General features: G+C 40.9%; 1 protein-coding gene across 4 annotated transcripts in view; it reads right to left on the bottom strand.

The window, feature by feature from the left end:
* Positions 1-17010, bottom strand: part of THSD7B (thrombospondin type 1 domain containing 7B) — a 316304-nt gene that overhangs the window by 207472 nt on the left and 91822 nt on the right. For all 4 annotated transcript variants that reach the window (XM_017830217.1, XM_017830220.1, XM_017830218.1 and 1 more), the window contains one exon: positions 354-1149. In XM_017830217.1, coding sequence (XP_017685706.1) covers positions 354-1149 — 796 coding nt within the window. The remainder of the gene's footprint in view (positions 1-353; positions 1150-17010) is intronic.

Below are 17010 nucleotides of genomic sequence, written 5' to 3'. Positions count from 1 at the left end.
TCTGCCAAATATATGCAGTACATGACTGAGAATGAAACCTCCCTTTCCCACAGCAAGGGCCCAGCAACAGTACAAAGTGATATATAATTCCATTTCCTCAAAACAACAAAACAAAACAAAAAAACCATAGAAGAGAATTACTGAAAATATAAAATGAATTAAACAGTCACAAATTTTAGAAGAATGCAAAACCTTCAGCATATGCTAGAAGAGAATTATATCAAAAAGAGGTCCATAAAGAAAACACATAAAAATAGGCATTTAAAGCTCATTCTCTGTGGTGCTGCCAGGCCGAGCCAGCGCTCTGCCCTAAAAATCCTCTGGGGATGAACCAGAAGCCGAAGCCCCCTTACCTGAGCACTGCATGTTTTCCATTGCTCCTTACACACCTGACCTGCCTGGTTTGGTAGCCAATCTCCACCTCCCCGGCATGGTGGTGCCGTTTAGAGCCGTGAAGTCCAGGCGTGCTTCGCTCTCCAGAGTCCGAACCCAAATCCCGCATATTCCTCCCGGCCAGCTCGACGTCCTTAGGGTGGGGCAGCCGGCATTCGCCCCACGAGCCCACGCGGAGGCTGTAGGTGTGCTCCTCCTCCCCGAGGGCACAGCCGGGAGCTGCACAGGCTCTGGATTCCGTGAGGTTCGGGCACGGGGCACCCCCGTAGAGAGGGGGAGCGATGACCGCCCGCGTGCGGTGCTGCAAACTCCTGGCGCAGTCCGTGCCGCACTCGGACCAGCCGGAGAACTCGGACACGACGCAGTCCCGCGGGCAGGGCACCAGGCAGGCTTGCTCAGCCGGTGGCTGCGGTGTGAAATACTCACATATTTCGCTGGCAACCACGGTCCTGTTCAGTCTCTGGAGGCAGCGCACGCTCCGGCGCTGCAGCCCGTGCTGCGCGGTGACACAGGCCTCGGCTCCCACCTCAGCTCCGGCGGCGGAGACCAGCCCACACCTGTCCCATCCCGAAACCTCCCACTCGAACAGCTCCAGGTGCCAGTCGCAGACCTTAAAGCACCTCCTCTGGCTCTCGGGTTTGTGCTGCTGGTCGCAGTTGGCGTGGTACGTGGTCCAGCCCTCCGCGTGGGTGCACCAGACGGCCCGGCTCCGGAGGCCCCCTGAGCCGCAGTCACCTATGCACCGGCCCCAGTGACCTGCAAGAGAGGGGGTGTTGAGAAATGCCATGCAATGCTTCTCCCACGGATCTGTCCTGATGCCCAAGAGCAGATCAGAGAACCACAGAATCACAGAACGGTTTGGGTTGGAAGGGACCTTAAAGCTCATCCCATGACAAAGCCCTGCCATGGGCAAGGACACCTTCCACTAGACCAGGTTTCTCAGAATCCCACCCGGCCTGGCCTTCAATGCTTCCAAGGATGGGGCAGCCACAGCTTCTGTGGGCAACCTGTGCCAGTGCCTCGCCAACCTCACAGTAAAGAATTTCTTCCTAATGCCTCATCTAAATCTCTCCTCCTTTAGTTTAAAGCCATTCCCCCTTGTCCTATCACATGTAAAAAATATAAACCGTATACAAAATATAAACCATACCCTGCCGTATATTAAAAAGTAAATAACTGTCAGCTGGTCCCTAAAATTGGTTAAATGCTTCCTAAAGACTGCAAGACATTTCTCCTCTCAGTGTACTCACATCACTAACTGCTTGGAGAAACTTAGGGTAAAAAGAAAAAGCCCCACAACACTTCAAATTAAAGGCAAGCCAGGCACGTTTCTGTGGCAGTAAAATTCCTCCCAAAGCCTCAGGAAATACGACTACTTAATTTTACTTGTACAAATTAATATAAAAATTATCATAAAAGAACAATAATCTAATAGGAAAAGAAAGTCGAGCTGGATAAGAGGAAAACAGTCCTTATAGATCAATTAGTTAATGGAATAAACTGCACTGGGAAGCAGCTGAATCATCATCTGAAGGGATAAAACGATCTGGTTAAATATGTAAAAATAAGAATATATTCCTGATAGGAGTTTGAAATGGAGGAAGTGACTTGACATGGTACTGCAGGATGGGTCCCACAGGGTGCTGCTCCAAGAGCAGAGCCCGACGGCAGAAAAAGCACCTCATGTGCACGGACTTCCAATCACCCTCAAGGTACATTGAGCAAGTAATTTCCACTTGCAGTATGTGGCACTATAAGAGGTGGTTAAGCCAGTAAATCAGGAAGAGAAATTAAACCAAAATAAAACCCAGCAATGTAATTTTCACTTCTGGAGCACGTGAACATACATGTGTAATCATATGAATCTTACCTGAGGATTTGCAAGAGAACACAATCAGACAAGGCTAAATAGAAAGATTTGTCTATGAAAATATCATTCGATAAAAATCCAGCAAGTCAAAAAAATAATGAGGGCTATAAAGTACAAAATTGCTGGCAAACTTGAAGAGCAAAGGTAGAGAAAAGCACTCAGGCCGAATCTTAACTATTAAAGGGATTTTGATGATCATCTCAAGGGGGTCTCATCTCATTCCTAAGTTTAAAAACTTTCCAATACCTCATAAAAGACCCATTTTGCTCAGTACAAACACTGCATACATAATCCTTGCTCGAAAATACACTGAAGCTTATCTTTTTTTTATTTTTTCAAGGCAGAAAATGAACTTGCAACAAATGAGACTATTTATATTAAGTAATGCTTCTCTGGTCAATTTTTTTTTAAATTGATTTTAAAACTACCGGAATCAGTTACATGCTCACACTACAAAACCAAAGGCACATAAAACCCAAAAGCAGTCCCATAACAGCTGCAGTTATAATCCCAGGTATTTCATTCAGCCGATGGCAGTTTCATTGGCAATCCCGTTGTTCTTTCTCCATGAATAGAGGAGTTGATCCTCCAGAGCCAGGGGCTTGACATTGTGTAATGAAAAATGAAAATAAATAAATAAAAATGCCTGATCTCTTTTTCATTGTTAAGAAAGGAGGAAAAGCAAAAAGGAACTGGATATAGCTGAGCTTCTCCTCCAACAGATCCTATGCTCTTGCCAGGTCCTTCCTGCGGGAGCTCCTCCTGCCCCATCCTCTGGGCCAGGGCTGCAGCTCTGCCCTCAGACAGAGCTTCTGTTTTGGTGGACAGGTTGAGGCAAGAGGGGTTTGCAGATCCCTCAGGGTTTAGACAGATGCAGCTTTTGCTGAGTCCTTTCGGATACGTGAAAAAAATCTTTGTCCCTTTTATGCCTCCGTTTCACACCAAAAGCCATCAGCCCAAGGTAAGGACTCAGCTGTGACACATATCTTGAATGGGAAAAAGGGAGCATCACACCCTAATGTGCTCTACAAGCTGTCCTACACTAAGGATAGGCTTTCAACAGAATCTGATGTGCTTAAAAATTGAATATTAAAAAAAAAATTAATCTTTAAATATGCTTTTGAAGTTCAGTTACAGGAAAAGGTCCATTGATGATTTAAACGTTCGTCCTTGATACTTCACCTTGATCTAACAGAATATTCTTATTCTAACGTCACCAAGATTCAAAACCAGACATCAGATTATGTATAAACTGTCATCTCCTAAAAATAATAGTCAAAATTCAAACCTCAGGCAGTAGGTGGCTTTCTATTAGCAGAGAAAAGCAACTACCACAAAGATTAAGCATCGCAACCGAATTGTATCATGAGCTTATTTATTTCTCTGAGGCGCTTCAGCAAAGGCAGCTTAGTTTTGGAGATGTGGAAATTTCAGTGCAGGAAAAGCGTGGTTTTCACCAGCTTGTTTTTAAAGTAAAAATTCAACAATATGTTGTTTCACTTCAGAACAGTATTTTGCTCATCAATAGGACCTTGAAACACATTACGCCAATCAAGGATTTACTATCTATTTCTTAGGATAGAAAATTGTATTAAAAATAGCATTAAACCCCCAGATGGAGTAATACAAGGCAGTTGTAGCAGAGGACTGGCCAAATCTCACTCATCAAACCCATCACTGCTCTTTCCCTACAGCACAGAACGGGTCTCTCTGGTAGTTTTTATACATTTCTGGGTGCTGCTCATGAACTATGGAACAGCTGCAGATTTACCACCCCTCACATTAACAGGATAGAGAGACAAGCAGCAGAAGCCAGAAGCAAGAAGTGGCCATTATTTAATGTCAGATGTGAATTTAGAATGAAAAATTACCAAAAAAAAAAAAGTAAGCAAGGACTTGTAAGTAATTACACTGTCGTTAGAAATATTACAATTTGCAATTATTCTCTGGCAAACATGCTAAAAACAGAGCCTGCTCTTGTCATAGCAAAAAAAAAAGAAGCATGAAAAATAAGGTTAAAAATCAGATGAAAAACCCATTACTATAGATTTTTTCACTTCCTGACGATCTCTTCAGGACGTGGCAGTAAACTTATCCACAATCTTTCACTGCTTAGTTAGATATCCTGTTTAGTAGTTAAATGAGGAGAAGGATGTAAATACTTCCTAGTCAATAGCCTGCTTTGTAATTAGAATTTAATTCTTTTTAGAAGGGTCATGTTAAATTTACGCTTTTCCCAAAATAAATCTGAGTCAATTAAAAGAAACATCTCAGCACAATGTGAATAATAATATTAACTACATTAAAAACCCACTGGAATTTAGGCATCAAAAGCCCGAACTTCAGAAACATGTTTTACAACTCCCCATCTCAAACGGGAGGCCACTGGTAATTTAAGCAGAAACTAAATAAAATGAAATAAATTTCACAGTGATCTGTCTGTAGAAAGTACAAAAAGATGAAGATAAAGGATAGATCATCTGTCTCCTATCTTTTGTAACCTAATCAGATACTGGATGGGTGTTTGAACTCATCACAGCAGGACAAAGATGGGAGAAAGAGACTGTGGATATACACGGAAACAGGGAGATTGTAAGATGGAGGTAAGAAAAAACTTCATCTCTGTGAGGATAACCCTGGGAAGAGTTTGCCCCAAGGGACAGCAGAATCTCATCAGTGGAGGTTTTCAAGATCTGACTGAACAAAGCCTGGTGTGAATTCGATGCTGAGCCTGCTCTGTGCAGGAGGTTCAACCAGACGACCTCCCGTGGTTCTTTCCGACCAGAATTACTCTGTGAAGGAGCCTCTAAATGAAAGCGAGGCCTTGTCCAACAGGATGCCAAAAAAAGCTTTTCCCTAATAAATACCACCGAGATCTGCAAAGTACCAAGGGACATGCAACAGCACAAATAAATCCATTAGTCAACCAAACCAAAGAGGAGTTCAACCAAATCTCCATTTCCAAAAATGAGAAGTCGAACAAAACTTGCTTGGGTTGCACAAAAATTGTAACAGACAGTGGGGTGTCTTTGTTTACAGAAAACTGAGAACAAAGACATCCTACTGTTTCTTACAGAACATCTATAACACTACAAGTAAAGACATGAAAGGGATTAATAAATCAAGACAATCTATTAAAGAAAAACTACACATTGTTCTGTTTGCAATCCTTTATCAGCCAGAAGGAGTACTGTACTATCATCCCACACAGCTCCTCTAATCCCTTTCAAAACATGCAATAACACAGCAATTGTAGTTTATTTGATGCAGTGCACACTGATCTGCTTTTCCTGCCTGCAAGACCTACCTACACCATAATTATGTGTGAAAGGATGCCGTGACATCTGCTCTCTGCCACAGGTCACACACACATAAGGCAGGCAGGGTATACAGGCAATAATTACATCTTACAGACAAAATAAAACACCATTAAACATCAAAATTAGATGAGGAATCCCAATAAGATCTGCTTAGTAAGTATGTTATTGCTTAATAAGGCTTGCCAGACTAATTATGCTCTGGTTATTGTGACATTTAGTTTAATCCTAACCATTCCATCGTTGGGGAATTCATTCAACAGTCAGCATCTTCCACAGTGAGTCTGTCCCTGATGCTAAGTACTGATTTTCAAACTTAGGATGAGATCAGCAATCAGTAAAAATAGAATATTGTGTTAGCAATTTATATCAGGTAATAGATATGTGCACATTTGATACATAACAAAGTGAAGGAACACTGAATGAATTAATGGACAAACACTGGAATAGTCCTATTTTCTACCCATTTTTACCTTCTCTTCCAGTTTAAGTATCCAATTTAGGAGCAATTGCTCTAGACCTTAACAACTTGTTTTTAAACAGAACCTTCTAATTCTTATACATCATTAACAGAGACATACAACTTCACTAATCCCTGACCGAGAAGTAACTCCACCAGATGTGATGTAACTCCACAAGATCACTGCAGTGTCCACTTTAATGGAATATTTCTGCTTGAAACATCATATAGCCCCTCTGGATGTCATTCCAGGATCCTTCCACCACAGCATGGTCATGGGAAAGGCAAAGCTCCAACTCAGCTTTAACAACTGACTCAGAGAACAAGGGAGCTTTATTCCTGATGGCACTACACCTAATTAATCTTGATTATTAGTAATGAAGGCAAAAAATAAGTTCCACTGAATATGTTTCCTCAGAATAATATGTTGCTTTATGAGAAGTTTTTAATGAGATTTATCTAATTTTAATGTAATTTTATGAGAATTATGCATGTTTTATGAGACCCGGACACACATTTCTTTATTATGAACCAAACTCTTAAAGAACACAATTCAAAGACATTCAATATTATACCAAGAAAAATAACTCAAAAGATTCAGGCAAATATCTCAGTCAAATCTTTTTTTGCAGGCTAAAATCTTTGGGACCAGGTCTGTACAGAGTCTAGGACATCAGATCTGATACGTCTCAGTATTTTATATTACAAAGTAATGTTGTGTCGCTGTAGTTGGCAGAACTGCCCACTCCCTCCTGTCTCCTTGCCCTTCACCTACTGCCACATCTCAGCCAAAACACAGCTTTTTTCTTTGCCTATACTTAACTGTCTCAATTATTTTTCTATTTATTATTAACAGCAATTCATTAAATCACTTTGTACTATAATCTGTATGAAAGATTCTATACAAAAGACTATTGTTCTATTTGCGGTGTGTCACACAGGGCATATAAAGTTCCTCTGATTCCTGGGATTAATTTTAAATACTTGCAGCACTTTTTTAAACTTTCATGACCTACACAAATGAGCAATTCAGTAGCTTAGTTATTCATCTTATTTTAGATCTCAATAAATGTGAAGTTTAGTGACTTAAAGCCATGCAGCAGTTTGTTCCAATTTTACATTTCAGGTTTTTCCCTTATTATCCACATGCTGTAACACTCAAGACACACTTCAGCAAGAAAGACATTCTGCAGCAGAATGTAATGAGCAGTGCTGTTTATGAAAATGCAGTGATTTACTAACCCCTTGGCACTGGAAGGCAGGACTTCCCAATATTAAGCACTAATGTAAACGGCATTAGCTGAGCTACTCAATCATGTGCCCACACCCTGGAGACAGCCCAGGGAAAAATATTCTTTTCTTTCAACTCTCAGTTAAAAAATAGAAAAAAATAGAAAAACCCCACACATTCCAAAACATTTCTGTAATACTCATCCGACACATTTTGAGGGTTTGTGAGAACAGATATCTTGCCTTGATAGCAGTGGGTGTTAGGAGAGGAGTCCATAATCTATCTAGACCTATGTATTCTATAAAAACAAAAAGAATAAATAGATGTTGTCTATTTATCTGTCTATCAACAGATTACAACTATGAGTAAGCTATAAGTAATGCATATGAGATTAAAAACACCTCAATACTGGATTACAGATAGCTATAATCAAACTCTGGTCTTTTCAAAATTCCAAACAGCTATGAAAACCAATTCCTTCTAAAACATAACAGCCTTTACATCACTTTAAGAGAAAAAGAAATGTTTCTTCATTCACTCCACCCTGACTTTGGGCCTTATAATCCCCAACAGGAACTGTTATTTCCCAGAATCAACACAACACAGGTTATGCAGCATCTCCTATAACACAAAGCATCAGTTTACCAGTGGGGCCAGGAGAAAAACACGGGCATTGCTGGACACCCATCTCAGTAACACTTTCTTCTGATCCCCAGCCTCCTCTCTAGTTATACTTAAACCTTCTCCCAGGCCCACAGGAAAGCTCCAATCCCTTCAAGCACAGCCAAGCAAGAAGTCAAGGAGGTCTATGCTGACATTTGCAAGAAAGCAGAAAGAAACTTGAGATATTTGTGAATGGGGTTATTTCTTATTTTCCTCTAGGAACTGGGAGATTCAGAAGGTCCTTAAACCTTCTGCATTAACACCAGCAAGCCTTGCAAAAGGCTTTTTCTGGTTTTCCATATTCTGGCTTCCCCCTGTTGCCCTTCACACAGGCAGTCACTCCAAGATATTTTTCCAGCATGCAAAGCCCAGGTTTCACTCAGGTCCATGTTCTGCTGACAGTCCAGCTGGGATACACTCAGCTCTCTAAGAGAGAGCCTCATCCACAATAAACTTCAGCAAACAACATCAAGATCAGACAATCATGGAATGGTTTGGGTTGGAAGGGACCTGAAACACCACTTAGTCCAAGCCTGTGCTGTGGGTAGGGACATCTTCCACTAAACCAGGTTGCTCCAGGCCCCATCCAACCCGGCCTGGAACACTTCCAGGGATGGGGCAGCCACAGCTTCTCTGGGCAACCTGTGCCAGGGCCTCCCCACCCTCACGGTGAAGACTCAGTGAGGGCAGAGAAGACTGGCACTAATGGACTCCTAAGGGAATCACAGCAGGAAACTCGCTGTCAAAGGTTCACTGCTCTGAGACAGGCCCTGGGTGGGACAGCTGGGGGGAAGCACTGGCAGTGGTTCAACATCTGCTTGCTATTCCAGCTCCAAGACAAAAAGAGAATTCTTATTTTAGTTCTGCAATAATTCATTACCTGGCAAACACTGAAGATAGAGCCCAATGCTTCTTCCAAACCATGACAACTGCAGTTTCTAATTTTCTTACTCTTTCATGAAGCTTAAATTATGCTTGTTCATTGAAATAATAGTAAAATAAACAAATTGTTTCAGAGAAAAAGTTGTGAAATAATACAGCAATTTGCACACCTGCAAAACCTTTCTGAAGTATCCAAATTTACTTCCCATGCACATAATCAAAGAAATAGGTGCATCCCCCTCCAGACATCATTTTAAGGGAGAACTATAATCTTTCTGCTCAGCTTCAAACTATTCCCAGCTTACATATTTTATAACTCACAACAGCCCAGAAGCCAACATATGTTTTCAGCTACTACAGCAATCAATATGGCATGGTAAAGGAGTCGGAACCCAGAGCTGCACACTAAGTCTGGCTGGGACTAAACAGTAGAATTGCATTCCCTGTCCCTCGGCCTCCTGCAGAGCTGATGTGCCCACACCTACAGATATTCTGTTACCTTGGAGGTTCCCCACCTCTGGTGAGCTCCATTTGGGGCAGACCCTCTCCCTTGCTCTGGAGCAGAAGTGGGGCTGCCCAAAGCTCTTGGAACAGAAAAGGCAGATGGGTAAAATACAGACACCACGTACTTCTAGACAAATATCTTCTCAACCGTATGGGCCAGCCACTCATTATTCTTAATAAGCATTATAGAAGAGCTATACAATGGGCAGGAGTCCCATGGTGCCCTACTGCTGCTAATTAGTATTTCTGCAAAGATGGAGAACACCTATGATAACAATTCCCTGGCAACAGCATAATTAATTCATGTGAAAAGTACTATTTTCAAATATGTGCACAATCAATTTTATAAAAACTGGACAGAGGTTATTGTAGAACTCTACAAACTGCTTTTACTGGGCATTTTCCCTTTATTTACAGTCCATTTTTAATTATCTCCCTTTCAATTATTTATAATTAAATTCCCATTTGCTCTAGACACTCTACTCCATATTCTAGGGGGAAAGTGTTTTGGAAAAGCGTAATTCAGTGCATTGTTTGTAAATAGCTGTGGAGGAATAAACCATACGAGCAGCAATGCCAAAATTTGGACTGACAAGTGTTCTCCAGCAGTAAATCAATCTGCTCCTCTCGCAGACACTGGGAGCACCAGCTGCTGACAGGAGGAGTGGCTGAGGAAGGAGCAGTGGCTCATCAATCCAAGAGGGCCAAAGAGGTTAGATTTCCAGGCAGTGTACTCAGGATTAAGGGCTTTAACATGCAAGTGATTTACACTTCAGGGAAGAAGGACAGGCATGTAGCACATACAAAACAAAACAAAAAGAGACAACAATAACGACAACAAAACACCAAGCAACAAAAAGAAAAAAGCTAAATCCAATTCACAAAAATTCGATTTGGATGAGGGGAAATAAAATAATTAATGTAAAAGGAAAGCAAGGACAAAGACATTAATGTTCTAATTGAAACAAACTCCCATCGCATCATGAATTTTGCCTCCTGACTGTGAGGTCCAGAAGAACAAAATAACTGAAATACTTCAGTTTGCACTCAGGGAACGTGATCACATTACCTCATTCAGGCTTGCAGGTGTTAAGATAAGAAAAATCTTGGGTTCCTTGTGCCAAGAATTACAAAATATAAGTAAGCACATCGTATCTGCATGAGTATGTGAAGAAAGAAAAATCTCCATCCCATCTGGAGGCAGATTTTGCCAGGCATCATTCCAAACGACTGCACATGCAGGTAAGTGAAAGCAAAATATGGTCAAATTAAGACCCGAACATCAGGCCAGACTGAGATCCAGGGATCTTACAAGGAGATGTATTATCCCATGGTGCTTTTGAATTTATTTTATTTTATTTTAAGCTAGACATATTTAGGTGCTGGAGAGCAGGACATGGTACTCAGCAACACCCCATCCAGAGCAGCCCTGCTTCTCTTCAAACCCACCTCCCAGACAAGAGCAACAAAACCCAGAACCAGAGCAATAAAGCATTACAACATTAAAAGCAATTTCCTACTAGTTTTACTTTTTAATTTCGTTTTTTTTCCTATTCCAGCTGTGTTAGATTCTGTGGAGCAAAAGCCAGTACTGCTCTAAGGATGAACAGAGAAGAGAACACTTTGGTTTTGGCAATAAATCTCTGTCAGTCCCTTCACTGGAACCCAAGCACTGCCAGTCCTGCAGTGGGCAGTGCCAACCCACCCTGCGGGGTGGGAACAGGCACGTTCAAGGGAAGGGGCAGGTTTGGGTTGCTTTTTTCAGTACTTACTCTGCTGAAATAAAGAAAGCTGAAAGTAGAACGTCAGTTCCAGTAATTTAAAGATGGAAGAGTTCAAACATCAAACTGCACCCTAAAATTACTCAGAGGTCAGTCTCACCAGACTGGTAGATCTTCACTGCCTTTGTGGCAGGTGTTTTGCTCATGTTATTCTGAATTTATAGTGGTTACATATTTCTGAATAGTCTTCAGCTATCACTGAAATCCTAACAGACGTGCACCTTTAGTTGTATTTTAACAAGCTTCAGCACCAGGGATAAAACCACCACCTTTTAGATGTTGAAACAGCTGAGAATATCCTGAGAATGGCTTTGCAAGCACAGCCCCATGTTCCTTTCAAAAACCACTAAGAGATTTGGCAGGCAGCATTCAGGTTTTCTGCTGGGGCTGTTTGCTGAGCAGAGATGAACAATTTTGAACTTGGAAATCTGGTCACTGTTGCCATAAAAGACATCATACTCTGACTTTTTGAAGTAAAAGGATGGTGACATGGAAAAGTATCAGTTACAGATGCACATATGCTGCACACAATTTGACATCCAAACATAAGCATCTGCTTTCACAACGTCAGCCCACATTTGCAACTGAAGGTTTTTTAGAAACAAACGTTCTTATACATAACTAATCATTTAACAAGGGCTCAGAAAATGCAGCCCTTAATAGATTTAATTAACAGGTTAATGATGTGCATAGCATGCTTGCTCTCAAAAGCAAAGATTTTCACATTAAGCTTGTTTCTGTTTCACAGAAGCAGCTTTCTGTAGAATATCTGTGCTAATGTAATTACACATCTGGCACTTCTGCTGCTTTCAATTGCAGAGATATTTATAAACAGTGCTAGCAATTTGCACAAGAGTACCTATCTTTTCTAATGTTTTGCACTACAAATAAAGATATTTGAATGAAAATTCAACTGCAAAGAGTTCTCTTTTGTATCCCCGAGTGGTTCTAATGAATACATAAAATGATCATTTAGCCTGCAAAATAAATCTAGCACTTACACTAATGTCATGACTGCCTGGGAAACCTGCATAAACTAAGCCTGACTCAAGTTCACCTTGATATAAAGAGGTCAAGTACAAATTTTTAGATAGTTTTAAATTAAACATCAGCCCTGCTAATCATCTTTGGACCACTGTGTCACCACATGGCAAAACTAATGTTTTAAAATATAATTTCTTGGCAATGTTCATTTATCACCCTCACTGTAACTGCAAAATGATGGAAAACCAGGCCAGAATAATGGAAATCACACATTATCTCTACCAGTATTGTCAAGAAAATGCAGTGGTTATTAATTTAAATATGCCTCAAAGAACGATCACAACTTCAAACACGATTCAAGAAGATAAAAAGCCATTCCTGCCTCAAGCTGCTTTCAGTTCAATTTAGGTCATATTTAGGTTCATCATGATAGCATCCGAAATCCCTCAACTTACTAAATACTGACAGAAGATGCTGCTGCCCCAGTGTTTAATCAAAGGAGAGGATGAGCCCAAGGTCCTGACGGGTGTTACTTAAAGGAGATACTATCAAAGGAACCTTCCAACACCTGCTCAAGCTCAGCAATGGCTGCATGGGAGAAAAGATAAGCCAAGATAAATATCCCTTTCTCCTTGCTATTTTAAGGCACATCCGATTAAGAAAAATCATAAATTATTTAATAAAAGGAAAAGAATATATGTGTGAATGTGCATAACTTGCATAACTGATGTCAAATATATTCATACACACATGCACAGACATATATATACATGTTATGTGATATTTGTATTCTGATGATCCCACTTTGCTCCCATTTTGGAGTCAATCAGTGTTTTGATGCTCAGTCTGAGCCCAACACAACAGAAGTGTATGTGACATGCCATGACTGTACTGGAGCCAGCTCCTAACCCTTCCCACAGGAGACACTTCCAGCGCCCTGGAGGTCATGATGGAGAACGAGGATACTCTGGAAGAGTAGATGATGACAGGAAATGGACAGAACACTGAAACCTGGTAATCTAATTACTCCAAAACCCCTGACAGTAGTCCAGACAGACAGAATGAGGAGTGATTTTGGGGAACAGGGCAATGAAAACACTTAGCTAATAACCCTGAACCACAGAGCTCAAATGGCTTTTAATTTTGCTGCTTTTATTTGAGTAAGCTGTTTCCATACAAACCAGCTCATTAACATGTCCCAGCTGGTCCATTAACCAGAACATGGAGATTCAGTATCACCACAAGAAAACAATAAACTGCTACAGAAAGAGCTTTCTTGAGAAATGGAGGGGGATACCTGGCCTCTGCCAGAAGGAAATCCACCTCCTGGTCTTCTCCCCAGGTTTAAAGAACTACAAAGTTCACAGCAAAGTTGGTGTAAGCAGCCACCAACTGCAGCATTAGGAAATCTGTCTACACCCTCAATGGTTGACAACACTCAGCTGTAGAAATACCAGACTGGTAGGTCTGTGGAATAAGAAAAATTGGCTTTCCCTCTAAGGACGCTGACGTAACTGCTCTTAATTGAGTTTTAATTCCACTGGGCATTCTTCAATTCAATCAAGCCACTTGGAAAAACTCTTCTATTATAAATGTCTATTCCTTTCTTATGATTGCCATAATAAACTTTACTCAGAATATTCTGAAGTAAATAAAGCCAATCTGATTTGAGATCCTTTTAACAGTAAGCCATATATTTTACATACACAAAGAGAAATGACTGGTCAAATGGCAAAAATCAATGAAAAAAAGGGAGCTAAGAAAATGCAATCCATATTCATTACATGTTTAAAACATTTACTGTCTTTCCTATCTGAAGTTTAGAAAGTCAAGATATTCATCATCTTTGAAAATTAACCTTAATTGACTTGTATTCCTTCTCAGATGATGCAGAAAGATTTTCAGTTTACATCTAATCTTGAGACTGCTGCAGATACAGAAAGTGGCTTCCAAAAAGCATAAACAGAAAGAATCTGGACAGACTTCAGGTCTTTTCAAAACAAAAAAGAAATTTTTTCAAACAATATTTACTGTTCCCAGGATGTGTTTTCTAAAAATCCTTTCTTACACTAAAACCTGCTTGCGAAAGTTAAACTATTTCTACTTTTCTGTGTTAAGAATAAAGGAGAGGAGAATACCTTCAGGACCTCAGAGCTTAGTCACTATAGGGTAATATAGGCTGTATTGTTGTAAGTTCTTCTACTTATAAAGTCCAGTTAGGTCTGTTGTTCCATCACTCTTCTCAAACCACTTCACTGTACCATATTCCCATTCTCCCACATATTCTAACCTAAACCAATGAAACAATCTTGACAGGCAAACTAAGCAACTAAATGCTTTTCCACATTCCTTTTTATACATGCAAAAATACATTATTAATGATTACTCAGTCAATGTTTCCATTTATCTAAATTTGTCTGATTACAGTAGTTGCTGCCCAAAGAATTTTGCCCTGATAATGACAGACGTGTGATCACACACCACATCCACACCACAGCCTTTTTCATTTCCATGTGCCATCAGTGTCCACCGGACTAGGAAAGCAGAAGCTTCCCACCATGTGTCCAGACAGCCTCTCATCAAACTTTGCAGTAAAACGAGAATAAAATAGCGTATGGACTTCTACATAATCCTGTATCTTCTTGGCCCTTCAGGACAGCTTCCCACAGGATCCTAGTTCCCTGAAGAAATTAAAATCCATGTTCCCAAGACCAGGCAAGGAGCTCCAACCCACATTCCCTCCTCACCTCTCTCAGGATCTTAAACTCCACCATCCTGTGGACCAAACCACTCCCCATGGTCAAGGTTCCTGATTCCCACCCTCCAGATCAGTTCCTCTGTACCTGTGCATCACCCACCTTGCACATCATCACCTCAGGTGGCCTCTCCAGCACCTGAATACAAACAGTGTAGAGCAGTAGAAGCAGGGAATGACACATGGTGGGATGCAGGCTGGCACTGGAGGCCCCAACGCTACTGAAATCTCACCAGTGGTCAGTCAGGGAAAGGGACACCTGGAAATGACTGAGGGGATAAAATAAAAACTAACACAGTAACATGGACCAATAAAGAAAGAGGAGGGTGTAAAACTGGGCAGAAACAACCCCTTGTGAATCCTACAGAGAGGAAAAAGAAACCATCAACATGAACATCAGATTCCTCCTGGGAAAAGACGCCAGATGCTGATAATCCACCACCCCAGAACAAAACCCCCAGTTTAGGACACATGGGAGCAAGGTGACATTAACACCAGGAAAGGTGTACAAGGTGGGGTTTGTGTGTGTGTAACAACTTGAACTGCATTACTCTTCTTCTCTGTAACGATTAAATCTGGGCTAATAATGATTGTCCTCTCAGGGTTTCAGTTACACTAACATTAATTAACTGGATATACTTATCTCTTCCTCCTTGCCCAAGAATAAGGGGAGAAAAGTTTTCCTTATGACACTTTGACTCATATTAGAGATGGACTCTCCTTCTTAGTCCACACAGATCTGGGTATTTTCATTCCTGCCACTGCAGCCCCAGGTCCTGACAGGACTGCAATGAAACAAGACAGTCCAGCCTGAGCAGAGACTCTGCCAGAATGCTGGGAACACACAAGTGCCTGCTGTAATGCAGCATATTCAAATAGTGAGTCTCAGGAATAAATCAGCCTCAGACATTTGTGTACGTAGAAATAAAGATGTTTTGCATCAGCCCTCATAAAAAGATTCTTCACATTTATTAGGTACTGCAATGCCTTGGAAAAACAAGTCACTACAGCTTTCTGACTGCAAAGTTCAGAGTCTTGGGTATTGCAACAGACGTTAACTCTTTTCAAATAATTTATTTCATTTCACATGTAATAGCTGAAGAATACTATGCATGTCAAAGACACTTATTATGGAAACTAACTTAATTTTTTTTAAAATACCAACTAATCTGAACATTTTATAAACTCTTCCTTAGATTAAGGCTGCACTAAAGCCCTTCTCAAGTTTCATATGTGAATAAACTCACCCATAACAACTCTGTAGGGTTTTTCACATTCATTATTTATGGGCAAACAGATTTTCCCCATTGAAACTTCGGCGAAGCTTGAAAACACCTTTTTATGGTTGCCCTAAAAAAACTCCAAAATCACGCAATTATAATGAAACTGCTCATACAAGCTACATGAAAATATTAACTCAGCATCAAGTCTATAGATAAATGGAGCACAGCAGCAACAACAGCATATGTCACCAGACCAAGAGGGATTACAGCATCCAACAGCTGGACCATTAGAACAAGTCACCGGGTGCCAATCACAGTGATACAAAATAGGGGGGTTTTACTGATCACCGTGCACATCCTTTGCCCCAGGGAGGAGGAAGAACAGCTGCTACTTCCTGTAGAAGCATTCATATTTCCTCTCTTCGGGGAATTCAAGCCCCAGACAACGAACTGGTTGGGCAGGCAGGAGAATTCATTTTCTTCCAGTTTGCTTTTATGTACGTGTTTGCCAGCTCAAGGAGAAAAACGCTTTTACAAGAACACTAAATATGTGTCCCTACAACAGCCACGTTCTTCTCTCAGGGGGTTATGAGTGCCAGGACCAGCAGCCACTTGACAGAGGCACCCTTGGCATCATTTTCCAAAGGAGAAGAGGCCCAAACTCTGATCCATTACACCAGCATCAATTCGAGCTGACCAAACAGAGTCTACGCTCCTGCTCCATTCCTCGCTTATCTCTGTCCCACATTTTGGATGTCAAGCTAATGACTAAGTTTCATTCATGAACCTCAGTTTGCCAGGAAGCATTTTTAGTCATGTCTTTGAATTTCCAAATGGATATCAGACTGTTAAATAATTTCTTTTAAGATGTCACAGGAAAAAACTCCATATTGACTGGGACTCGCTTCCAACTGATGCCTAATCCATATTACAATAATAATGTAAAT

This window comes from Lepidothrix coronata, unplaced genomic scaffold (assembly GCF_001604755.1).
Source record: "Lepidothrix coronata isolate B3197 unplaced genomic scaffold, Lepidothrix_coronata-1.0 Scaffold175, whole genome shotgun sequence".
In the NCBI taxonomy this organism is placed as follows: Eukaryota; Metazoa; Chordata; class Aves; order Passeriformes; family Pipridae; genus Lepidothrix; species Lepidothrix coronata.
Note: the sequence above shows the minus strand (reverse complement) of the source record. Positions and strands in the feature narration are given on the sequence as shown.